This window comes from Miniopterus natalensis, chromosome 21, assembly GCF_054644295.1.
Source record: "Miniopterus natalensis isolate mMinNat1 chromosome 21, mMinNat1.hap1, whole genome shotgun sequence".
Classification (NCBI taxonomy): Eukaryota; Metazoa; Chordata; class Mammalia; order Chiroptera; family Miniopteridae; genus Miniopterus; species Miniopterus natalensis.
The window spans coordinates 12,446,120-12,472,161 of NC_142101.1; the positions used below are offsets into that span (position 1 = coordinate 12,446,120).

At 56.2% G+C, this 26,042-nt stretch overlaps 1 protein-coding gene across 1 annotated transcript in view; it reads left to right on the top strand.

Moving 5' to 3' along the window:
- The window catches only part of ITPKB (inositol-trisphosphate 3-kinase B), an 88,064-nt gene extending 62,256 nt beyond the window's left edge, over nucleotides 1–25,808 (top strand). The window contains exons 2-7 of the mRNA XM_016201433.2: nucleotides 12,179–12,278; nucleotides 13,502–13,715; nucleotides 17,638–17,842; nucleotides 19,832–19,933; nucleotides 21,798–21,869; nucleotides 22,652–25,808. Of these exons, the coding sequence (XP_016056919.2) occupies nucleotides 12,179–12,278; nucleotides 13,502–13,715; nucleotides 17,638–17,842; nucleotides 19,832–19,933; nucleotides 21,798–21,869; nucleotides 22,652–22,873 (915 nt within the window). The 3' untranslated portion in view covers nucleotides 22,874–25,808. The remainder of the gene's footprint in view (nucleotides 1–12,178; nucleotides 12,279–13,501; nucleotides 13,716–17,637; nucleotides 17,843–19,831; nucleotides 19,934–21,797; nucleotides 21,870–22,651) is intronic.
- The last annotated feature ends 234 nt before the right edge of the window (nucleotides 25,809–26,042 follow it).

The window sequence follows — 26,042 nt, forward strand, 5'->3', positions numbered from 1 at the left end:
TCAGTCTGTTTATGAAAATCACACATACCGACACAAACATCAAGATGACCCGGGGGACAGCCACGCTCTGAGAGTCTTGGGGGTTCACTGGTGTGTCTTTTTGGCAGCCGTTTCCTGTGCCTTCGGCGGTCTGCACGTGAACAGATGCATGACCGCCTAGCTGAGCAGCTCTGGTTGGGAGAATGCAGCCCAAATAGTGACTCGGAGCAGAAGGCAGAGCCGGGCCCGGGCAGGCCTGCAGGAGCCCCTGGGAAAGCAGCTCGGGGTTTCTGCTCCTCTCTGCCACTCTGCATTCCCATTTGCTGAGCGCCATTTCGCCACAGGCAAATCAGTGTCATCTGTCAGAAGTCTGAATCGCACCAATGCTTGGAAATATTTTCTAAATATAGTGAAATATTTGAGATCGCTTGGAAGTTCGCGTGTGGTTTCCAGGCTCTTCCTGAAGTTTCTTTGATAGAAATTCCTTACGTGGGAGTTGGCAAAAATCTGGCTTTGGGGTTAGTCTAGAGTAACCCCCTTACCAAATCTCTTCCTAGCGCTCTCTGGGTTCTCAGAAGCCACTTAAAAGGCCGTATCTTGCCTGTTAATGTTCTCAGCCTGGAGAAGTAAGCTTTTAGCAAGCTGGTTGGGGAAATCTTGTCCCTTCTACTATTTCAGTCCTGCCCTTAGCCTTTTTAGTTTATAACCTGAAGGTTTTTAGTCGGAGCAAAACTTGCAGAAATGCAAGGGAGAATCACAGAGCTGCTAACACAGGAGAGGTTTGTTCCCTTAAAGGCTGTGCTTGTGAGAACTCTGGGGAGAGAAGGTGGCATTTCAGATTCTTCATTGTTTTGCAGAGAATTCCTTCAGACTCCTGGCTTTTTAAATTCCATTTTCCAGCATGGAATAAAGAAGTCTGTTTCCACGTGGGTAACTGGGCAGAGATGCCTGGTCCAGTCTCCCAGGAAACAAGCAGAGTGCCTTCTTTCAGACCACAGGTCCCCGGGAAAGATGGAGTTGGGAAGGGAAGGTCTGCAGGAAACAGAAGAGCCACCGGTGGCACAGGCTGGTGGCTTCTGCTCGAAGCTGCCCCCTCACCGGCTATCTCTTGTACCCAGCATTAAAATGGCTTCTGGGTTCCCCGCTGGCTTGGCTCAGTGGTTGAGTGTCAGCCTATGAACCAGGAGGTCAAGGTCCCATTCCCGGTCAGGGCACATGCCCAGGTTGGAGCTCAATCCCCAGTGGGGGGTGTGCAGGAGGCAGCCGATCAATGACTCTCTCATCATTGATGTTTCTCTCTCTCTCTCTCTCTCCCTTCCTCTCTCTGAAATCAATAAAAACATACTTTTAAATTAAATTAAATAATATAAAATAGCCTCTGGGTATTCTGGACTTACAGAAAAACTCTTCAAAGGCAAGTGCTAAGCTCCTCCAGGGCTCATTTCATGGCAAGGAATAGGACTGTTGTTGGAGGCCCACTTCCTGCCGACTGTGGCCTTCGCCTCTGCACTTTCCTCATGGAAAGGTGGGATGTAAAGGCCAGGGCTGGGGGTAGAGGTAGAGTTCAGACCCTGCTGCTAACATCTGCTGAGCCAGCATAGAGCCCCCCCTCCCACGTGTGTTTCATCCCACGTACAGGCTCTTGCCCTCAGGGGCCTTAGACACCAGACAGGACACTGGAGACGTGGGCAATACTCACCTTCACTGAGCACTTCCGTCTGTGTAGCAGGCACTGCACATATGGAATTTAATCCTGGAAATAACCCTGCGGGATGGGTGATATTCCCATTTTACAGATAGGAGGACACCAAGGCTCAGAGAGGTTTGGTAACTTGCCTAATACCACCAGCCAGGATCTAAACAGGATCTGAACCTGGGTTTCTCTAGCTATAAGGTTGCAGGTTACAAACAACAAGATACCAGGCAGCCTAGCCAAGTGACGAAGAGCTTGGACCCTGGAGCCAGACTGCCTGGGTTCAAATCCTGACTGTGCCACTTCCCATCTGTTGAACCTTCGCCAAGTTGTTTAATCCCTGTGTGCCTCAGTGTCCCCATCTGTAAGATGGATGAGAGTGCCTGTGTGATAAATTGAGATGCTCATACATACATAATCCTTATCAAGCACTGGTTTTAGAAAAACAACGCCACTTACTGCCGCCCACCTGGCCTTACCCTGGCATCTCAAGAGGGCTGAGGAGGGATTGAAAGCCACAGGCCCCCCAAACCAGGGAAGCTGGAAGAGGTGTGGGGGGCTGGGAGGGGGGAGGGCCCTTCCCAGGAGTTATCCTGGGCAGGACACAGAGTGCTTGGTAGTCCCAGACTCAGTGCCACTTGTCTGCTGACCAGTACGGACCTCCAGTAAATTTCCACGCTCTGTAACTCGGCTTTATTTTTTTGCATTTTACAGAAGTAAAAATAAAATCTCTGGGGAGGGAAGGGGCCTGGTGTGTGCTGCAGGGGTGGCCCCCACCAGCTGGGCAGAGCCCCGGATGCCCTTTCCCAGAGGAAAGGCTCAGCTCAGCCTTTCTGTCCTGTGTGCTTTGTCCATTAGGAAGCCAGCTGCTAGAGGCTGCCCCCCACTCCCAGGACTCTTCCCCAGCTCCGGCCACTCCCTGTTTCCTGCTATTGTTGGTCCTCCAGCTTCTGGTCCCAGCAGCCTTTGAGGCCCCGACTGGCTCCTGGTGTGAGAGGCTTGCTAGGCCTCTGTATGCACCAAAGCATTTCCTATGCTTTCTGCGGCTTCCTCTCCCTTGCCTCTTGCCTCCAGACCTCCATTATTTTTAGTTCTAAAGAGGGTGGAATCCAGGAGGGAGTAACCTTCCAGAGTAGGGAAGAAGCACTTGCTGGGCCCTGCCCGATAGGGAGTGTTAGAGTTGTTTCCATTTTGGGTGAAGGATACCTCTCGTCTTGAATAACCAAAAAAAGGCTCATTTGGCAAGAGTGGGCCCCTTCGATGCCAGCTCCTATAAAGTTAGGAAGAAAGAAGGAGGGCGGATCCGGAACAGTCTGTAATGGAAGGGTATTCTTTGCTGGGCTGACTAACCTGAGTGACAGGGGGATCCTCCACAGCCTCATGTGTGCCTGACAAGAGACTCCTGGGGCCAGCCAGGCTGCCAACTGTCCCAGAGCCTTGGGGACATGGAGAGAGCCCAGGCAGATTGCACAGGAAGTGCCCACAAGCATGCCCCTCCTGCTCCCTGGAGATGTCTCTGGAAAAATCCAGGCTTGAGCAGGTGAGCATAAGGAAGTGTTAGCTGGTTCCAGGAGCTGAGATGTGGCACTCGCGCCCTTGCTGTGTGCTGGCCCCGTACAGTTTTCTTATCAGTCAGATGGCTGATAGTGTTGTACACCCACTGTGTGTCCAGCCAAAGGGGGCGGGGGTACAGCAGTATTAGGCCAAGTTTTCAGTTCTCCAGAAGCTTACCCTGTGCTGGGAGACACAATACAATACTGAAGAACCACAAAGCACCCAAACCCTATGGGGAGGGTTCCAGAAATGGCACGTGGCTAGAGTGGTGTGTGGAGTTTAATGGGGAAGGGAAGGCTAACTCACAAATCCCAGCCGTACCAGCCGGAGGGATGGGTGGGATGTGGGTCAATGAGGTGACTAGGGAGAACACTGCAGACGAAGGACCTGCATGAGCAGGACCTGGGTGTGGGCCAGGTGTGCGACAAGAGGATGGCCAGCCCCGCTGGATCGGAGAGGGCACCTGACAGTGAGTGTGGGGAGTGAGGACGGATGAGGGTCTGGGGCGGCCCTGTGTTCCTGGTGGGGCTTCGCTGCCTCCTGTGGGTAGTTGGAGCACTTGGTGGGGCCCTGGGGCAGCCTCGTGGGACAGGGATTCTGGCTGATGATGGGGGCAGGGGAGTGGCCATGATGGAGGACCCCTGTGTACAACCTGGATGCTGCCCTTGGCCTAGAAACTGGGCCTCTAGTTGCAACAGGAAGAAGGCAGCTAATCAGAGAGGACAGCTGGACAGTCACTCCGGGTTTTCCTGGCTTTGGCAAGAATTGCTGCCAGGAGTTGACTGGCCAAGGTGGCTCCCCTCAGAAGCAGCCAGCCAGGCTCCCATTTTAAACAGGAGCCATGGGTCCTGCCCAGGTCCTACACTCCCAACCTGAAGCATAGCAGCCCCTTTGATCCGATTAGGAGTAGAGAGGACACAGCAGTCGCCCTGAGAAAACAGAGCACGTTTCTCTCACGCCTGCAGCGGCCAAGGCGTGGGGAAGGCCCACATTCCTTGTTCCGCCCTGGCCCAGCTGTGGATTCTGTGGGAGCGCTTCACCCATCCCTCCACTCGTGGGTTCTGGGAAAGACAGATGAGGAAAAGCTGGTGCCCAGCCACAAACTCTGCCAAAGGTGTTCTGGACCACCCAGCAGTGGGACCATCACGTGACGCGGCTGGGAAGGGCTGGGAATTCAACTTTGCTCAGGTCTTTTTCAAAAAGCATTTTTGCATTTGGTTTCTAGGGGAGCTTTCTTGTTTGTTGAAGGGGGCAGATGGTTAACCTTCAAATCCAGGCTCTTATTTTTAGCCGGAGCTACCTGCCCTGCCAAGTCCTTGGGCTTAAGTTTTCCGATCCTTGGTGTCTTGGTTTTGAAAGGCCTTTCCTCCTCCCGTCCAAGCCCGCAGCTCACTTTTTGGCAGCGACAGGTTTCTCTTTTGGCCCCAGCCAGGTTTCTAACCAGGACTCCAGGAGGGAGCTGTTGAGCCAGGGCCCCCTACCTGCCAGGGCTTGCACCCAGCTGCCGTCACAGGAGGGCCCTGCCAGGGCGCACACAATGAACAAAGCTGGCTGGCCCGGGCCCGAGAGAAGCAAGGCCTTGCCCCAACCAAGGAAAGAATGATCACCAGGGAAACCCTCACTGGTGTTTTAGAAAGACCCAAAGAAGAAGGGAGAAAAAAGCATTCTTTCCAAACACAGCACCTCAGTGACTTTCGCTCAGACTTTTGCAAGAGCAGAACAAAGGCACGGATACAGGGTGAACCTTCCCTGGGCAGCCACTTTCAGGGCTTTGTTGAATGTGCCTTCCCTGAGTGTGTGTCACTGAGGCCTTCTGGGAGCCGACTTGAAAGGAAGGCAGGGCAGGTCTTTATTCAGGCCTCCCCCACCGGAAAGGTCACTCTTTTGACAAAGCACTTGCTGTTTATCTGAGGCTATTTTTTAACTGGGGGGTGAGAGGCAGATAGCCCCGGGGCAGGGAGAGAGGATGGGGGCCCAGTTATTTTGTTGGCTGAAACAAAACAAAATCTCGAATTGAGTGGTGGGAACCAGGAAGCTGTGTGACCTTGGGCAACTCATTTAACCTCTCTGAGCATGTTGTATCTTTTGCAGAATGGAGATAACAGTTTCTGTGAGTGAGGATTGCATGAGATTTTTAGCGTAGTCAAATGCCTAGTAATACGTTAGGCGCTTAAAATGTGGTTTCTTTGCCTCTTTCCCCCCACAAGCCAGGTTATCACCAGTCACGTGCACACATGTGCAGCAAAGCAAAAAATCCTGGCAATATGGTTTAGGAGAGTCACAGAGTCCCCAGATAATTTCCCTTTTCTGACACTTTAGAGATCTCCCCTCATTTCTCTTAAAAAATTATGGAGACTTTTTATAATGATCTAAAAGTGAGCCAAGTGATCAAACTATTTAAGTAAAAAGGGAAATGCTAGAAGAAAAAGAAGCAAATTGGGGACACAAATCAGGTGCAAATGAGGTTAAGAAGAGTATGTAAACCCCCTTTATAAAATGAAATTTGTTCAGCAATCTCACTATTTACCCCCAAAATACGATTCTTCACTACGGAGTTCCACGTAGCAAATGGGGTTCTTTTACAAACTCTTTTTCTGGCAACTTTGCTGACCTTCTGACCCAGAAACTGGGGTGAAGACACCTGGGCTCTGGCGGCCGCTGACTCTCCCTGAGTCACAGGTGCCGCCCTGTGAGTTCCCAGAGGCCCTGAGCATCCAAGGGGAAACTTTGTAAGTAATTAATCACACAGTTAGCTCACCTTCTTGCCACGCAGCAATGATCTGACCCTCTGAAAGTGCCCAGTTGGATTCTTGCCCATCTATAGTGGTTTGGAGGAGAAAACTATTTCAGTTAACAAAACAAAAAACAACAGCCCTGGCCAGTGTGGCTGAGTGGGATGAGCGTCATCCTATGCACTGAAAGGTCCCCAGTTCGATTCCCGGTCAGGGCACATACCTAAAAAATCAATTATAAAAACACATTTTTTTTAAAAAAGACATAGAAGTTAAAATGAAGTGAGCGTAGAAGGTCCCTTGACAGTCTTCAGATTAACTGTATAGATGTATTATTGCCTCATCACTTCTCACTGTGACCCCACATGGTGGGCAGGGCATTGCCATGTTATAGTGCCCAGTTTACAGATGAGAACACTGAGGTGGGAAAGCAAAACCGGGGCTGCACCGCTTCATGGTTCTGGAAATGAACTCCAATGCTATGCGCTGCCTCTTGAGCTCAGACGCAGAATCCAGATGGAGGGGGATTGCTCCAGCCTTAAATTTAGGGGCCGTGAAACAGGGCCGGCTTGGCCAAGTCAGCGGGAAGGGGAGCTGGAGGAAGGGCCGCTGTCTGGGGGTGACCGTGGGATTTTGAGCAGCTATCGTCAGGGGCCCTGCTCCTGTGAGGCAGCCCAGGCATCGCTGTGGCTGACAGGACAGCGGCAGGGGCCCTGATGAGAAACGGAGCAGAGCCTCCACCTGCCTGGAACTTGCTTCAGGAGGCTGACCAGGTGCAGCCCCTCTCGCACCTGCCATGTACAGCTTGGCTGACTGGTGGCCTCTCAGGGACACCCAGCAAGGGTTTGCCGAGTGCCTGGTGAGCCAGGTGCGCCAGGTGCTGGGGGTCCTGACTCTGGGGTGGCTTACATTCACCCAGATAAGAACCGGGGTGCAGGGCACTTTGGGAGGGGCAGCTGGAGCAGAGGAAGGAGCTGAGGAAAGGGGGATCTGAGCCGAGTGGGGGTGGCTGAGCCCTGTGCCTCTGTGACCATTCTTGTGAAAGTCCCCGACGGAGACACTCACACCCTTGGAGGCGTCTGAGGGTGGGGGGGGAGGTGTCTAGAGCCAGAAGTTGCCCACAGAATCTTCCAGACCTGAAAATGTGTGTGTGCAGTGAGCTGCAGACACTTCCCTGTGGGGGTGGGGGTCGGGGTGGGGCACCAGGCCTGCTGAGCATCCTGAGTGTGTGAAGCAGTCCTCACAGCCAGGCATCTGTCCCCAGTGTCGCTCCCTTTCTTCCCGCCCCACCCACACTGCGTGGAGAAACGCACGTTTGGTTTGGAGGGGCAGGCGGGGGCTGGGCCGAGACAGGAAGTGGACCCCACAGGGCCCTGGGGGCTGAGCTGGGAAAAAGTTAGCGCTGCTGGGGGGGGGACGCAGGGGGGGGCTCGCTGTCCTAGACCCCGGCTCAGACACCGCTGCTGGGCTCCCTTACCCCTTCATCGGCGAGGAGGAAACCACGAGGGCGGAGACAGCAAGGCCAGAGCCTGAAGAACATGAGAAGATGAGTGACCGGAGGGCTAAAGACAGGCGACCATCCTTGTCCCTCCTGCCAGGCCTTTTCAGAGGGCTGCTGGGACCCCCCAAGGACAGCCTCAGGTGCCTGTGGCCTCCAGCCCTCCCCTGCCCCAGCACTGGAGAGCAGCGGAGTAGCAGAGAGGCAGTGGGTCAGAATCCAGAAGGCCCTGCAGGCCCAGGCTCCCGTCGCCACCCAACAGCAGGGCTATTTCCCACCCCAGGTAGCAGGGCCAGATTCCTGGGTTCAAGAGCTGGGCAGCCACAGTGGGCCCTCGAAGGGGTCCCACGCTCGGCTCATGCTCTGCCACCCCCATCTTGACCTTCTTACTAAGTGTTGGACAAGGGGCACGCATTTTCCGCACGTAGCTGATCCTGGCGGTAGCTAAAGCATTGCGTGAGTGGGGTGGCCAGAGGCCCCCTCAGCCCCCAGCCTGGGCTCTGGGTCCCTGCTTCCCCTCCTGCCTCTAGTCCTTTTGGCCGGTTTTCTAGAAGACAAAGGCCAAACTGGAGGTTATTTTCCCAGTTAGCCCCTTTACTTGCCTAAGGCAGCGTTTCCCTGCTGCCTGAGTAGGGACACCAGACCAGGAGAACCAGCCAGAGGATGGCGTTTACCCAGGAGCCATGGGCATCACGCAAGAGGGGGCTTGGATTCTGGTTCAGATAAAAACATAGCATCAGAGACGCTGTCCAGGCTCCTCCCTGGCTAGTGGGTCACTCCTGCCCTGAGCCTCCCAAGGGTGCCGGTCCTCCTGGCAGGTTATGCGGGGCACGTGGAGTTGGGCGGTGGGGACAGGCTGGCAGTCTGTGGCTGCAGATGGCTCAGCTGGTGTTTGCCTGGCGGGTGGGCTGGTATACTTGTTACACATCTGGGGAAATGACCCTCCCAGCTTCCAGTGAGATGCCAGCAGGAACCTCTCAGGCATATGGAGCTTTGGGGACATTCCAAGAAGGGTCAGCAGAGGGTGACCAGATGCCCCTGGTGGTGATTGGGAGGTGATGAAAGAACAGGGCCAGTGAAATCGGTAGGTGGCCAGCACTGCCCTGGGGGAGGGGCCCAGGTACCCTTTGCCACATCGTGTTCAAGGCACCTGAGGGCTGCTTTTGTGTTTCACAAAGCTCGGCTTGAGAAGTGGAAACCTGGGACAGTGGTCCAATTTCAGAGAAGTGATGAGGCTATTGAGAACCTCCCTGGAGAGAAAGGGTAGAGCCAGAGCTGAGAGAGATCAGTTCTTCTGCATGGGATTCTCCCAGCTTGTTTGGCTACCCTCCTTTCTTGCCATGTCACCTGTTGTAGATGGGGGGGAACTGCCTGGCATCCATTTCTGAGGACCCTGGCTTCCTTCTGGCAGGGGCTTGGAGGGAGACCATTAGCCCAACCTGCCCTCACCCACCGCCCAGAAAGCGGCTTCTGCCAAGATTGGGTTTGAGGCCTGAATGGAGGCTAAGGTCTTAAATCTTCTGCCCTGTCACTTGTCTCCGCTCTTGTGGGCTGGATATGGGGAGGGTGGGTCACCCTGTGGGCTCCGTTCCCAGGCCTAGGCCTGGACCTGGAAGTGCCTGTTCTGTTTAATGTTTGGCAGCCACAAGGCACTGCCTGGGTGCTGCTATTAAAAACCACGGGAAAAACCCCTGCATGCCACTGCCAACAGAAGTCCCCTGGTGTGCAAGCCCGCCTGAGTGGAATATTCCATCTCCCTCCCGCACAGGGCAGCCACGGAATGGAGGGCACTCGTGGCCTTGGCCATGTGGTGCCCCTTTTTTGTGTGGCAGAAATGCTTCCTGATGGAGGAGGTTGGGAAAGGGAAAGTCGAGCAGAAAATGCCCCATTTGGTCCGAGCTCAGTGATGTTGGGAGGGTCTTGGATCCCGTGAACTATCAGAGGGACCCCCAGCACCCCTCTCCTTGCTAGACCCCTGGTCTTCAGCCTCTGAAGAGAGGTCCACCTAGAGGTTTCACAGCTTCCAGTGCCCCTGCTGGCCCAAGCCTCCCTTTCTCACCCAGCCTCTGTTCTCTCCTGCCTCCCAAGGTCGCAGGTTGCAGCCTCAGTGTGTCGCCATGGGTCTCTGGAGGGCTGCATCCCGACAGAGTGGGCCTGACCCAGCCCAAGGCTCCGTGGTCTTTATTCCTTAGTAACTATGGCAGCTCCTCTGCTCAGCTCCGGACTGGCAGCTCCGGGGATAACTTGAGAGACCTCTCTTCCCTGAACACAGAGCTAAGACCCTTCCACAAACACCCCATAATCTGCTCATGGCTTTACATCCTGCTATCAGGGGAATCTGTGTTGTTCCCATTTTACAGGTAGGATAATCGTGCCTCAGGGAGGGTCAGGAACTGAAGGGTAGTCAGTGAGGAGCGACGAGCCAGGACTCAGGCCCAGGTGGGCCTGCTTCCTGCACACCTCCCATTCTCAGCAGGTCTAGTCCCAGCTACTCCAAATCCCTGTCCCAGGCCTCTGTCCCCGCTAGCCACCAATCCCTCAATGTCTTCTTTCCTCTCCGTCTTTCTCCAAACTGCCTCTGTGAATGCAGCCTCAGGGCCTTCCTTCCCTGCAGTCATCAGTCTGTGCGTGGCCCCTCCCTGACCTGGGACATATCTTCCTGGGTCCTCTGTTTCCTTCATGTCTACAAATGAAATGTGAAATGATGCACTGCAGCCGGAGACAGTGGCCCTTCCTAATCTTCCTCTGAGTGGCCATAGCTGTTGGGATGTGGGAGGTCATTTTCCAGAGTCCTAGAGTGTTATCGATCCAAGGAATCTGGTAGACCAGCTGTCTTTCCCTCTAGCCAGGTGAGGAAACTGAGGCATGAAGGCAGGCAGTGTGGGTTTAGCTGTCTCCTAATGGGGTGGTATGGGTTGGGGTCAACCCTGGATTGAAAGTACTCTGCCCTCCCCCTACCCCACCCCTGGACTTGTCAGACCCTCGTCCCCTCTGAGCTCTTTGGTTGCAGGGACGTGACCAGCGGTGGTGGCCAGCTGTGCACTTTTCCTCTGGACCTACCTTAATGTCTTCCCCATGCGTCCAGCAGGCCATTGCTTGGCTCATCTCATGTAATTAGGTTTTTCCATTGTTGCCTCAGCATTGTCTACGCTGATTGTTTATGCAGCCTTCTGGGCGCTTAGATAAGAAATACCTCGCCTTCCTTCGCCTTCTTTGGTGATCTCCATCAGAAGGATGTAGGAAAAACACCCTTGTCAGTAAAGGCCCGGCCCTTTTGTCACATGGCCTGGCAGCCCTGCCCTTGCTTAAGATAGACTAGGTCTTGGCAGTGGGGCGAGGGCTTCTGGGGTAGGAATAAAAATTGCCAGGTTCAGGAGGGAAGAATTCTCCTTAAACAGACTTTTAACTTGAAAACCTGATGACAGAAGTGCTGAGTCTCCGAAAAGAGAGAAAAATCAAAGGAGGCTGACTTAACCTTGACTTAACCTTGGGCTCCAGCAGCATCCACAGCCGGAGTCCGTCCAGTCTCCCTCCTCAGGGCAGCTGCTGGCCACCGTGGGACAGGGAGCGAGGAGACTTATCCTCAGGGTCCCCTGTCAAGGCAGGACCCCCCTCAACCCCTTCTACAGAATTCCTAGCACCTCCTTCCCCCCAGCACAGAGCCTGGTGGCTTTGACTCTTGGCTTGGCTGGTCAGGCATCCGCTTTCTCAGGAACTCGAAATCCTTCTCGGTTCAGGTTCTCATCACCCCGTCAAGGGCTCACATGTTTGGGGCCACTTAATCTTTTTTTATCTCTATGGCATGTTTTTACTAAAGTTAACTTAGGGATGTTTTTTCTAAAGAAATGCTTATTGCTGGAGGGAAAGGGGATTTTTCAAAAGTAGTCGAATAGGTGAGGGTTTAAATGCCAGTTTTATCGCTTACTTCTCTGAGGCTCAGGTTCTACAAATGACCATAACCGCCTTGAATGCTTGTTGGGGAAAGAAGGTGCTCTGCCCAAGGAGCCTTTCCTACACACACACACACACACACACACAAAAAATCTTCCTGCAAAGGAGAAGCACCGTGAAGGGGAGAGGCCTGCTCACCCCATGGGGTGGGGGGTGAGGGCGCTATCCCTGGGGAACTCCCTTTAAAATCGCTCTTCAAACCGTTCACAGGCAAGAGGTGCCTCTGTTGTTACCGAGTCTGCAAATGAAATGTGAACTGACACATGGCAGCCGGGTATAGTGGCCCTAGTCTTTCTCTGAAGGGCCATGTCTGTTAGGACATAGGACGTTATTTTCAGAGTCCTATAGTCCTCCTGGACGGACACGTCAGTCCAAGGAGCCTGATAGACCAGCTCTTTCTCCCTCACTAGAGAAATGAAGAAACTGAGGCCCTGAGAAGGGGTGGAAAGCGGGGCAGTGTGGGTTCAGTTGTTCCCTGATAGGGTGCCATGGGACAGGGTCAGCCCTGGAGGGGTCAGCTCTTCACCCCTCCTCCCACCCTCAAAACCTGTAAGAGCTTCATCCTCGAAGATCCCCTCGCTTCTGGGCGTTTTGCTTAGCCTTTGCAAAGCCCCCTCTGCCGGAGGTGAGGTCCCACCGAAGGCACCTGCGTGGTGGGCATGGCCCCTCGCATCCTGTGGCCACGGGCAGTGAGTTGTCCTGCTTCGAGTTCACCCTAACCAGAAAGCAGTTCTCTTTCTAATGTAGAGCTTTTCATTTGCTTATTTCTAGAGCAAATCATGGAGGAAAATAAAAAACATGGTGCACTGGTCTCCCTTTGTCATGTCCTTCAAGAAGAAGTACCCCTGGATCCAGCTGGCAGGACATGCAGGTAGCGCAGCTCTCCTGGGCACCCTGGGGAGTTGCCCAGCACACGTGGGGTGGGGTGGGGCCTGGCCCTGGACACTCCTGGGGGTGAAAGTATCCAAACAGGTTCTCTCTGAGAATTGGCAGTGGCCATTGCAGCCATCCTTTCGAGATGTGACCTTCACGATGCCTTGAAAATGCACACGGACAGCTGCCATCCCCTCCCCAAAACACACAGTTCCCCTCGGTCTCTGATTCTTTCCATCTCTTTCTCTAGCCCTTCCAGTTTAACTCAGTAAAACAGATGGAAGTCATAGATCTTATGGCTTGCCCGCCATTTGTCATCTTAGACAACAGGGCAGTGCTAACTAACTCCTTCATTGAGCATCAACTATATACCCCCAAGATGTCCCGTCATCAGGGGTCACAACATTAATGAAAGTGTCGTGTCTGCCCGAAGGAGCTCAGAGGCGGAAGAAGGGATGGAGTGCTGGGTGCAGGTGGCCAGGGCACCAGGTCAGCCATGTGGTCTCCAGTTTGCTTATCAGTGACAGGGGAGGAGGGACACCTGGAGCCAAAGCCCCAGAGCTGTCCAGTCCACATGTGGGGCCCGGGGCCCTTGGTGTGCCTCATCCTGCAGGGGCATTTCAGTGGCAGCCCATGTGCTTGGCCTTCACTTCAGGCCAGCACAGGGTCTGACGTTTCTTTTATATCCCCAACCACATTGGCTCAGCCCAGGGCCCGTGGATGGGCACACCTCCTGAATGCTCACCTGAGGGTGTGGCTCGGAAGGGGCATGGCCAGGTGGGTGGAGTCTGGGACCTCGATTCTCAGTCAGTCTCTCTGTCCTGGACCTGAGCCAGGTCCTATCCAAGTCTCTCCTGAGACCAGAGACACCTTGGTTGCCCTAGAAGCAGGATTGATGATGGAGGTGGTGGTAACAGTAATACAAAGAGGAAAGAATGAGTGTTGGCACAGACCTCTCAACGTAGCCCTGCTGACCTCCAGCAGTGAGCACTGGTGTCCCTCCAAATGGGGAACCAGCTCAGAGTTGCAATCAGTTGGGGGGACTAGGACTTGCACCCACTCCTCTTAAAGTGCTCAGTCTACAGTTGAGACCTGGGCTCTGTGCTTAGCCAGCCCCGAAGCATCCCCGAGGGACACAGGCACTGTCACCGAGAGGGCTGTCCGGGGGCGGGAGTGGGCAGAGCGGGAGGACCAAGGGCCCATTCTCACCTTGCTGTGCAGGGAGCTTCAAGGCGGCCGCCAACGGCCGGATCCTGAAGAAGCACTGCGAGTCCGAGCAGCGCTGCCTCGACCGGCTCATGGCCGACGTGCTGAAGCCCTACGTGCCGGCCTATCACGGGGACGTGGTGAAGGACGGGGAGCGCTACAACCAGATGGACGACCTGCTGGCCGATTTCGACTCGCCCTGCGTGATGGACTGCAAGATGGGCGTGAGGTGAGCCAGGCCTCGGAGCGCTTGCCTGGAGCCGCGCTGGGCCATGCGGCAGATGCGGGTCAGCATCCCCGGCTTCCAGAGGCTGGGCACCCTGGCTCACCCCCTGTGTGTGCAAGGGCAGGCCTGGGGCTCTGGTTGGACTGCCAGGCTCCCATCCCCATCCCAGCCATGTCACATGACATGCAGAGGGGACCGTGACCCTGGCTTTGACCCTGATGGCCCCTTCCTTCTCCCGTGAGCTAGTGTGGGGCAGGAGCCAATAGCTGGTGGGGCCTGGCTTGGTGCTGAGTGTCCCCAGGGAGAAGGCAGAGGGAACTGCCCATCCGGTTGGGGCGGGGGGGGGGGGGTGTTGGAGGTAGCGAGATGGTGGCTTCCTGTTACGCGAGGTTCGAGGGGGGACTGGAGCAGAGGCTCTCTCATTCCCCTCATACCCCACCTGGCGCCGGTGAGTGGGGAGAGAGCTGGTCAGTAGAACATGTCAGTTTGCCAAAAAAGACTTGTGCCCGTGTAAGAGGGCAACGGAGGAGGGAGCCCAGGAGCTGCAGTGGCCCTGACCATGTGCACCACTGGCCCACACCGAAGACTGGGGCTAAGGTGGCCTTAGCTCAGTGCAGGGTGCTCCAGGGCCCTGGGTTAAGCACATTGGCCAAAAGAGGTACTTGGCCTGTGAGCTGCATTGGGACTCCAAGACTCAGGCTCACCCTGACATCTGCCCAGAGACATACGCAGGAAAGGACCCGGGAGGGAAGGAGACCGGGCAGGAGGAGACTGGGTGCAAGGCGAGCAGAACTGGAGGCCCTGAGACCCCACCTCCCTCAGCCCTGAGCCCTGTTTGACTGCATGGTTTTTTCATCCCCTCCCAAACTTTGACTAATCAATCCCCGAAGTCACCAGGTGGCTCCCTCCCCTGCTGGGCCAAGGGTGGCGAAGTCCTCTGGGTCTGTCAGCCTCCTGATGTCCAGTGCTCTGGGCTCACCTGGGAAAGCCACCTGGCTGCAGGTGCCTGGATAGGATGGCTGGACGCTGGGCTCCCTAGCCCCTTGCCAGGCAAGCCAGGCTTCACCAAGCAGAGCTCAGAGCAGGAGCTTGTTTGCTTTGGATGGTTTAAGCAGTTTTATTTCTTATAAAAGGAGATTGAGAAAGATGAAAGAGAGTGAGAGAGAGCAAGGGAAGAGAGGGGGAAGGGAGGGGGAGGTGGGGAGGGAGAGGGGAGCCAGGAGGCTAAGCCCACCACTTTTCCTTCTCGCCTCACCCATCCTGGGAGCTGTGTCCTAAATTCTGACCCTCAGGCTGAGGCTATGCTCCCCTGGCATTGACCCCAGGACAGCGATGGGGGGTGGTGCAGGTCCCACTATTTGCTCTTACACTGTCCCTTCCTACCTGCCTCCCTCTAGGGCCCTCACCAGCTCCAGTCCACAGGGAGGAGACAGAACGTCCCTCCAGCTACCACTTGGCCACTGCTCTCCCCCAGAGTCTTATTTCTGTCCCAGGAAGCTCTCCGCCCGCCCCCCCCCCCCCCCCTTGGTACACCAGGATGCACCCTCTCAAGGGGAAACATATAAATAATCCGGTTGGTGTTCACTCAGACTGTGGCCAAATAAAGTACACCCTGTGGGAAGAGCGCGTAGCCAGTCAGTCCTGAAAGGCTGCCTGGAGTACCTGTCTGTGCCCTGGGAGGCTGCTGGGGACGGGAATCCCCTCTGCCCAGGGCTGCCCCGTCCTCCTGCCTCCTGTAGTTTCTGCCTCACTGCACCCAAGGGCTCTCGGAAGGGACCCAGAGTGGGCCAGTGAGGCTGGGACACGTTTAAACCAGTCTTAAGCAGGAGCTGGAGGCAAAAGTGGGGTAAGAGAGGAGCCTGTGGAGAGGAAGGGGTAGGTCTCCCCAGAACCAGTGCCCCCCCCCCCCCAGCTCCACCTTCTCTGCCTCAAAGGATGGGCCCTTCTGTGCCCCTGAGCACTGTGCCAGGTGCTCCTCAGGGCCTCCCTGGGACTGAGCTTTGACACTAGAGGTTCAGGGATCCATCAGGGCCCCACAACCCCAAAGCAGCTCAGCCCTCATCTGCCTCAGGCCTCCACCTGCAGATCCAGCCTGGGCTTCACCCTGCATTTGCCAAGGGGGCTCAGTGGGCCCTGTGTCCGAGCTGGGACTGGGACATTTTCCAACTGCATTGGCCAGAACACTTGGCCTTTCATGAGACCATAAGTCCACAATCACCCCCAAAGTGTGGCCTGTGCTTCGCAAAGGGAGGAGGTGGGAGCCCAGGGTCACCGGACATGGGGGGTTGAGACTTGTCACAGAGCAAGGGTGGAAGAGCTAGTGGGCAAACCCAGCCTCCAGCACAGTGGGAACCTACAGTGTCCTAAACTGGAGGTGTCCTGGGACCCTGGTTCCACATGGACATAATGCTCACACTATTCTAGGGAGTTCCCTGAGATTTGCCCCCGTCAGTCTGTGTTATATGACCTGCCACTCAAAGTCAGGCATGCGGACCAGGGTCTGGGGGTGGAGCCCAGCGCTGTCCCCAGCACCTCTGCCCTGTTTGAAGCTGTAGATGGCTCTGTTGTCACCTGTTGACTCTCACCCTCACCCCCACCCCCACCCCCATATGAGATGGAGGTTTGACCTTCCCTGGGGGTAGGGCAGGTGGCAGGGCAGTGTGGGTCGCTCCCACTGGGCCCCCTGGTCCTGTTCAGCTGGTGCACCTTGTGGGCATCTCTGCCCAGTCCCTTCCTCCCCCCAGAGGGTGAGCAACTCTGCCCAGATTGAGCTGTGGGGGCCCTTTTTAGAAATAGCCCTGCGTGAAAAGGGATTTGATATCGAGGCCTGCTTCCTGTTTAAGGAGCTACTGAGAACTCTTTGCAGAAGTGTGGCCGCCCACCACCCTGCAGGCCCCTGCAGCACATCAGGAGCCCCGGAGGTGGCCAGCCCCTTGCCCTGCCACACAGCACACGCACAGATCCGCACGCACGCTCCGTGCAAACGCATCCTGCTCCCAGTGTCTGCCCTGACGCGTCATCCCTGGCCTGGCTTTGCATGCACAGTAGTGTGAGCACACGTGTGGGCGTGGACATGAGTGTGTGCAAGTGCACAGCCCAGGGCCCACAGTGCTCCTTCGTTCATTGCCACCTCCTAGAAGGTCCTAAATGACCAGGCCCAAGTTCACACTCAAGGATTTGAGTTTTTTCTTATATCAATTGATATAGTAGTTTCGGAAAACACACCTTTTAAAGGCGGCATGTATTTAACATTCAGTCTGTTCTGGGTCCCAAACCAGCAGCTTGGAGGTGTGAGGGGAAGTGTAGAGTGAGGCCCCGGGGACAGATGGGGGAGAGTGGGGACCCGGCCTGTTGTTACAACAGGCTGCCTGTGGGCAGCTCCCACCCACACAGGGCCAGGGGACAAAACTTCCCTCTATTGCAGTCATGCTTCACATTTCTGTCTCATGAAGGGTCATGGGCAGCAGCTAAGCCTGCTGTGTGGCAGGAGAGGAGGGGAGTTTAAAATGGGGCAGGGAAAGGGCTGCGTGGGTGAAGAGCTACACACAGTGGAGTGAGGGATGCAGCCAGGGCCAGGGAGTCAGCCTTAGGCTACTGAAATCCTGTACTATCCCTGCTCCTGTTACCCACCAGAGTAGGAGACCCTGCCAGGTCGGCCACAGGACAGTGTCCAGGGGACCTCCCCAGGTCAGCTGCAGGCCCAGCCTGCTCATGTGGAGGGCAGGACAGTGGGCCCTTCAGTTGGACACCTTTTCCCTGGCTTTTCAGACTGGGGGCTCAGGTGTGAGGAGACGAGGGCTGGGCTGAGCCCTGGTGTCCATGGGGCAGGACGAGCCGGGGGCATCCCTGCCATAGAGCAGGAGGCAGGTTGGCTAGGTGGGCCGGTCTAGCCAGTGGCCCTCACCTGGCCTCCCCTCCCACGCAGGACCTACCTGGAAGAGGAGCTCACCAAGGCCCGGAAGAAGCCCAGCCTCCGGAAGGACATGTACCAGAAGATGATCGAGGTGGACCCTGAGGCCCCCACCGAGGAGGAGAAAGCCCAGCGGGCGGTGACCAAGCCGCGGTACATGCAGTGGAGGGAGACCATCAGCTCCACGGCCACCCTCGGGTTCAGGATTGAAGGCATCAAGGTAAGGCCAGCCAGGTGCCCCCTGAATTACCTGGGCCGCCGCCCAGCTCCCAGGTAGAGAAGGGATGGGGGCTTGTGCTCCACCAGCACCTGCCTCAGGGTGGACTTTGCAGAGGCCATAAGCTTCTTCTCCACACAGGCCCACAGTGTGGGCAGCCAGGGACAGACATTTGGAAAAATTGTCCTATTCCTCAGTCTGGGGGCAGGTGAGATGGCCATGCAGGGGCCTGGGGCCTTGGAGCAGGTGTGGCTTCTAGTTCTGCCAGTAGCCAGCCCCCTGCTAAGGACTCTACCCTTAGCCCAGGCCATCCTGGGCACAGAGAACCCACCCAGGGGCCAGGTCGTAGGATGCCAGTGAGGGGAGCTGGCCCATTCTGATGGCCCATGGCCCGAAAACTGGGGATGACAGTGAGATGCAGGCCAGGGAGGGAGCACACTGGCTGCCTTTGACATCCAAGCTGTGACCCTTGTTCTGCTCAGGCAGGACCGGCGCTGCTCCCCCATGTCCCTAAATAGCTCTGGTGAGGCTGCACCGAAGCCCCCCGAGTTCAGGGCTGCCCCATTCTCTATTCTTCCCTCGTCAGTCTCCCCAGAAGGGTCTAAGAATGCTCCCCCTGTGCCATCTCCCTTGCTGTGAGATTTGAAGGCCAGCTCGGTCACCCCAAGGAGCGGGGCTGTGAGGCACAGGGCCCTTCGGGGTCTCAGGCAGTCACCCCTCCAGAGCGGATGGTGGCCCCTGCACCGTTCTTGGCTTTCTGTTGCCTGTTACTCATTCTTGGCCCTCAGCTGTTCCCCTGCAGAGCCAGGGCTGGGCAGCCGGGAGCCCTGCTCGGGCAAGCTGACGCCAGGGCCGACCCCGCAGCCTCATTCAGATGGCATTTAGGTGTGAGGTTCTGCCGTTGGCGGTGGTGCCTCACTGCTGGTGGTGGCGAGCCTGGGAAAGTGTTCGCCTTCCCCCCGGGACAGCTGCTCTGCGAGCTCTGGGCTGAGAAAGCCAATTGCTCCCTGCCTGTCTTCCAAAACCAGCTTCTCTCTTTTTTTACATGCAATCCTCAGACTGGATGCAAACTACACGCTCCTCCTCTTCATGGTCATTTTGCTTTATCTGCTTGAAACAATCCACCTTTCCCTTCCCTTCTCCCTCCCAAGCTGGGTGCTCTGGTCTCTGTCCCTTGTCTGGCTGCGGGGACAGCCAGCAGCCGGTCTTCTTGGGTGAGGGCCACCGGCTCTGAGAGCAGGCACTGTCTTCACCAGCAGTCCACTCCCCTTGGCCCAGGAAATGCCCCGCAGAGACCCTGTGGGAGAAAGGTTCAGCCGAGATGCGAAGCCCACCCCGCATCCACCCCACATCCACCCCAGGGCCAGGGCCCTGCCTCCTTTTTCAGAGGCAGCCACAGGGCTTCTACCAGCCCCAGCCTGGTGGTACCCAGGCCCAAGTGTGGGGCTCCTGCAGGAGCCGCCCTTTCTCACTCTTTGTCCCGAAGAGCTGATTTCCTTCTGGAGGAAGTAAGCTCCATGTGTTGCCCTGGAACAGCCTGGAACAGACGTAGCGTGGGCTAAGAAAATGGAGCCATCTGAAGTGCTGGGGAGACCAGAGAGCGGAGGTGGGCTGGCAGTATTATTTCTTGGCCCCCTCTGGATAGCAGCGACCTCCTGGCATTCAGGTTCCAGGGCCAGGCCCCTAAAGGAAGCCAAGACCTGTCCATCTCCTTCAGCCCCTGCCGCTCACATGCAGGAGGGGCAGCCCCCCCCCAGCCTCACCCCTACATTCTTGGCCCAAGTGGCCCTCACACCTTGGAGACTTTCCTGACACTCTTCACTCTGGCTGGGGCGCTGGGGCCATCCTCCCAGGGTCCAGGACAGGGTGCCCTGTGCTGTGCTGCCCCATTACCCATCCTGAACACCTCGCCGCCAGGGCCTTGGGCCTGTGCGAGGAGTGGCCTTCTCAGACCCCTGGGCCCTGTGCTGACCCCTCGTGGATTCTCCTCAGAAAGAAGATGGCTCCGTGAACCGGGACTTCAAGAAGACCAAAACGCGGGAGCAGGTCATCGAGGCCTTCAAAGAATTCACTAAAGGAAACCGGAACATCCTGGTGAGTCAGGGGAGCCCCTGAGAGGGAGCCGGCAGTGCGGGCTCGGGCAGGATGGCTGTGCCCACTCTGGAGAGTGCTACCCAGCCCCAGACCGAGCCAGGCCACAGCAGCAGTGGCCACAGAGCCCACACAAAACCCTGGCCCCAAACTTGGGCTTGGAAGGTGGAAGAGGAAGGTGGTGTGGTTGGCAGCCCCCTTCTGCGGGTACATGGGGAGCCTCGGCGAGCACTCACTCTTTCCCTTAGCTGGCAGCCTCACAGCTCCCCAAAGCCTTTTCCCTCCCCTTAAGAGCAATCCTTTCCATTGCTGGGTTTCCTTAGCACCCGCTGCCTGCCAAGTGCTGTGCCAAGTGCTCAACCAGTCCTCACAGCAGCCTCTGGAGTGGGGGACATTCTTGTTCCCATTCCACAGATGAGGAAACTGACAGGTCCGGGACACACAGCTAGGACAGGGTGGAGCTGGGATTCGCCCAGATGGGCTGGCAGCCTGCTGGTCCCTGCACCCCCGATCCTCCCAGACTGTGAGGCCGAGCGAGGGAAGTGTGCCTGGGGAGGAGTCACACTACCCTTCCTGGGAAGAACCTGCCAGCATCGCTGAGCCTGGAGGTGTGGGTGGCCCAAGTTCATGACACAGTGACTTCCTTTGCCAGTGCAGCAGCAGGCGGGCTGGATAGATGCTCTGACCACCGGGACCAGGACCCCGACCCTCCCAGTGGAAGTAGCATGTGTCACACCTTACTGTACCCCAGGGGCAGGGCACCATGTGACAGTCAGAAACCCAGGCATACCAGGGACGTGGGCACCGAGAGAGGCACCTTCTCCCAAACCGGCTACCAGGGCTTCCGAGCAGCGAGGGGAGGGTCAGACACCTTTTCTGCAAGGACACTCAGCACTTGCTGGAACTGGGGACTCTCCCTCCCTTCCATTTCCACTGGGGAGACTTCCCTTGACCCCTGGCAAGCGCCGAGGCTTCAGTCATGGGGCATGCACCCGACTCTTCCCGAGCCTGAGCCTCTGGGTGCTGGGCCACCAGCTCAGCAGAGCCTGCTCAGAACGCGTGCTTCCTGTGCCCCATGAGAGGGGTTTATTCTTGGTGCTGAGATCCAGGCTGGCCCTGCTACAGATGGGCACCGAGGGACTGTGTGTGCCTGTGTGTGCCGGGCTTCCCCAGCAGTCCCCAGGGGAGGCGAGGCACCCCCAGGGCCAGCGCAGTCAACCCGGGTTTGGAGGGCTCTGTGTAGAGGCCCCTGGCAGAGATATTTGTGGCTGTCCGCTTACTCTGTCCTTTCTAAAGTCAGGGCACTGCAGTTTGTATTCAGGAAGGCACCGTGGCAACCGGGCTCCTAGGATGCTGCGTGCCTCTACACTGCATTCTAGAATAAACTTAACCCTGTGTGAGAAGCTCCTGGAGGCGGCACTGTGCTCGGGAACCGTCCCTCCCAGCCCCTCCTGCTCACGAGCAGTGCAGATGGGAGAAAGCATGGGAGCAGGAGCCCAGCTGCCCTTACATCCTCGGGGTGTAAGATCCCTCCCCCTGACATTCAGCGACTCTGATAGGCCAGATGAGGTTTAAAATCCACACACCCCCAGTCCCAAGTGTTTAAAAATCTGGTCATCTTGCCCGGCTGGTGTTGCTCAGTGGTTGAGCATCGACCTATGATCCAAGAGATCACGATTCGATTCCCGGTCAGGGCACATGCCCAGGTTGCAGGCTTGATCCCCAGTAGGGGGCGTGCAGGAGGCAGCCCGTCAGTGACTCTCATCATTGATGTTTCTCTCTCCCTCTCCCTTCCTCTGTCTGAAATCAACAAAAACATAGTAAATTAATTAATTAATTAAAAATCTGGTCATCTTTCTATTCCCAGATCGCCTACCGGGACCGGCTGAAGGACATCCGGGCCACCCTCGAAGTTTCTCCCTTCTTCAAGGGCCATGAGGTAGGTATTCGGCTATTGCCATCGTGGACAAAGATCTGTGCTCCACGTAGTTGGCCATGACCTTCGCGCCCGCCACCTGAGTTGTGAGCACATCTCCCTCCCTAACAGGTCAACTTGCTCCAAAAGTCCAAGGGGTGTTTGCAAGGGGTTGTCCTGCTGGGTTGGGGGGCAATCCAGGCCTCCCTGCCTGCCCTCCTAGGGCGGTTGTGTGTGTATTTGGAGGGTCCTTTCCTCCATCCCCTCCACCCCACCCCCACCCCCGGTGCAGAGTGTGGCATCCTTGGTACCCTCCCTTTCACATGATGGGGAGTCGAGGTTCTAGGAGGGGAAGGGCGAGACCCCAAGGTTTAGCTGTGGTCTGAGATAGGGATAGTGCGCAGGCTGGAGCTGGGTCGACAAGGGACAGCAATCTGCCATTGAGACTTCCTGCCACTGCCCACACAGAAGGGTTATTGCTGTTCTGGAATCTACTGTCCTCTGCCCCTGTCATGGCCACTCTCTGGGGGCTCTGCTGCCCTGGTGAGAATGGGGGCCAGAGTTGCAGGCTCTGGGCCTCACCTGAGTGACCTCTCCCCATTTCATTCAGGCCTCAGGTTTTTTGCTGTGTTTTTAATGTTTTTATTGATTTCAGAAAGACGAAGGGGGAGGGAGAGAGAGAGAGAAACATCAATGATGAGAGAGAGTCAGTGATGGGCCCCGGTCCCCTCAGGAGCCAGGTTGTAGTGTGAAGGGCAGGGTGGGGGCTCTGGTGGTCCCTTCCTCACCTCCCTGCTCCTCTGCAGGTCATCGGCAGCTCTCTCCTCTTCATCCACGACAAGAAGGAACAGGCCAAGGTGTGGATGATCGACTTTGGGAAGACCACACCCCTGCCCGAGGGCCAGACCCTGAAGCACGACATCCCGTGGCAGGAAGGGAACCGGGAGGATGGCTACCTCTCGGGCCTGAACAACCTCATCGACATCCTGACGGAAATGTGCCCAGGCCCAGGGGACCCTCTAGCCTGAGGCCGCCCCATGCCCGCCTCACCGCGCCCCCGGCCTCTTTCCTCCCCCTTTCCTTCTTCTAAACTTTTTCTTTCACTGCTGCCTGGGTGCGAGCCCCAGAACTGACCCTCCCAAACTGCACTACAGGACACTTTGTAGAAGAGGAGACGAGATTTTCGTTATTTCCCTAATTGAAGGGCTTTGGCACTGGGGCTTCCACTTCTCTCTGTAAATAGGATCTCCTTCTAGAAGAGCAATGCCCAAGCCAGGCTCCGCTGCCTGCAGGGAAGGTCAGTTGGGTTTAGATCCGGATGGAGGCTGGGGTGGCCCTGGGGTCCAGCCCCCAACCTCTGGGTGGGCTCCTGTGGGGACCTGCTGCCCCCTGGTGGTCAGTTCTGTTAGTGCACTGCCCTTCCTTTTCCCCCCCTGGCAGGGGCTGTGAGAGCCCACATTTCAGCAGGCTCCTGGTGCCAGGCTTTCCTGTGGTTGGGGCACAAAATCGCTGGGAACAACATGTTGGGCCTGAGTAAAGCGCCCTCTGATTAGCAGCCCAGGGGGCCTGGGATGTGTGGTGGCCTTTATAGGCCCTTTACAGCCTGGTATTGAAATCCTCCAGCTCTGGGCCAGACCCAGGCGCCAGGAGAAGGCCGGAGCCGACCTGGCTGTGTTCTCTGATGTTGGCCTCTGCAGTTGGGCGCAGGCAGGAGCTGTGTTCTTCCATCGGTGATTATCGCCCATGGATTGAGGGACTCTGCAAACCTGAGCTCCCAGAGCTGCAGCCCACCCCAGAGTCACTTATGCCTCTCACTCTCCACCTTGGCCTTGCTGTGACAAGGCCTGGGGCTGTGTGGGAGTGGGCCAGGGCACACGCAGCCCCCAGGGGAAGAAAGACAGAATCTACATAGGACACTCCTCTCACACGCCCTCACGCCTCCCACCTCCCTGGTGACACTTGGTGGCCTTGCCTGCACACCAAGGGTTCTTTTATGAGGTCTGGAGTCCCCAGCAGTTACAGGCAGGGCTTTAGCCAGCCCTGGGCAGGGAGGAAGCTGGCTTACTGGCATAAGTTATTTTCTCCCCTGAAATAAGTCTTATGGCCTGAAGGCCTCAGACCCGTGTTTTCCAGTGTGGCGTGGGCAGCTTCCAGGGCACATGATGGATGCCAGGGTGTTCCAGGCATCTCTTTCTAGAGTCTCTAGGTTGCTTGAAGATTCATGGGGACCCAATTGTGAGCCTTATTCTAATTGTAAAGCAAGTAATTATTATTATTATTGAGAAGAATGTGAAATTTCCATGATTTTTAAAGAGAATTCTGGCTATGGCCATTTAGAACTGTGCCCCTAGGTGTCCCCCTTTGTTGTCGGAGGAGAGTTGGGGACCAGGCCATCAGGCACTGGGGCCAGTTGCTCCACAGGCAGCTGCTTCAGGGACACAGTGGAGACAGTGTGTGCCCAAGAGTGTGTACCTGGAGGGACCAAATCCAGAGGGAGGGCTTCCTGGGCCACCCCCTGTCACCTCAGGGTCTCTGGGGGAACTGTCATTTCGCCCACGTGACACGTTTCCCCTTTCATGCTGGGTTAGTGACAGTTGATGGGGGCGGAGGGTGGGACACGAGTATGTATAAGTTCAGATTTTAAAAAAGGAAATCACTTTTCAACTTCCTGGCTCTTGTTCAAAACAGTGAACTCCTGTGTGGGCTGACTTGCTAAAGGTCACACCCCCGCCCCTGCGGAGCGCGAGAGGCCTTGTGACAGCACGTGGTCCTAGAAGGCAGGCGGCACCCAGCTGTCTTCACTTGTGGGTTAGAGGGACCCTGGTGGTCCGCGTGCAGCTCCCTGGGGGAAGGGACATCACTAATTTAGACGACAAGGTTCTACAACTGTGGGCTGGCCAAAAGTTACTTTTCCCCCTGTCTATGAAAAAAGTTTGTTAAAGCAAATTAATGCTATGAACAAAAATTACATGGGACCAGCCTCACCTACTTAAGAGAAAAAACAAGCACTTTAAGCAGGCACCAGTTGTTTGCAAACGATGTGCTATTAGCAAATGATTTGTTTATTAAAGGAGACCCAGGGGTCTCCTACTGGCAATTCTTTGCTTTGGGTTACATTTATACATGAAAGTGGCATAAAGTGGCATCTTTTTAGGGTTATTCTATTACTTAGGGGTTCGGGTTTTGTATTTACTGTGCTAGTTCCCTTCTTCCACACATATTCTCTCAACCCTTTTTTCCCTTTGACCTCCCACCCCCTTGTATGGATCCTGGAATGGGATTTTCCAGAGCCCCTGCCCAGGCTGTCTGAAAGGCCTTCCCCACCCAGCCCCAGTCCAGGCAGGGACTCCTAGGGTCCTGGCCATGCAGGTGCCAGGAGGGTAGGGGCCCTTCCTGCCCTGTCCTTGCCCCTCCACCCCTGCATTCTTGGTGTTCAGAATTGCTTAGCCTTCGAGGAAGGTTTCTCAACTGCTTGTCCCAGATTTGCCTTTAGTGTCATGTAAGAAGTTTTTAAGTTATATTTATTTTGTTGGGTTTTTTTTAATTGCACAAAACACTAAGACTGAGAGGCTGGATTCTGTTTCTCCTCTAAAGCTATGCCTTCCTTCTGAACTCCCTTCCCTGCTTGGTGGAAAGGGCCTGGACGCAGCCTTGGTGATGCCCCCCCCCCCCATGGACTCTTTCCTCCGTGAGCTGTATTTAGCTTTGAGTTTCTCTGCATCCATCGATCAACCCTTGTGTGTACATAACCCAGGCCCCTTCTTGGGAAGGAGCAGAGTGTTCACCCCGAGCCAGTGCCTTTTTTGTGGAGGAGAGGACTCCCCAGAGGGTTCTCCTGCCCTCTGCACCCCTCTCCCCTTGACACCGTGGAGAAAACTGAACTGTTACAAACCCCCACACAGTGCCTGTCAGACAGACTGCAGACGCTCTGTACCTTCCCAAATAAAGGCCCTGGAGACCACAGTGCCGTCTGCAGTGTGGTCCTTCTACCCCGAGCCCTGGAGAATTGGCTCAGGAGTGAGGGGTTGGGGGGGACTCTGGAAGCTGGAGGATTAAGTTGGGGCTATGATGACTTCTTCCTGCCCCCCCCCCCCCCCCGGGGAATGGGGTCAGAATGGATAACATTTTAACCTGCAAAGGATTTTAAAACACGCGTCAGACTGGCCGGTGTGGCTCAGTGGTTGAGTGTCGACCCAT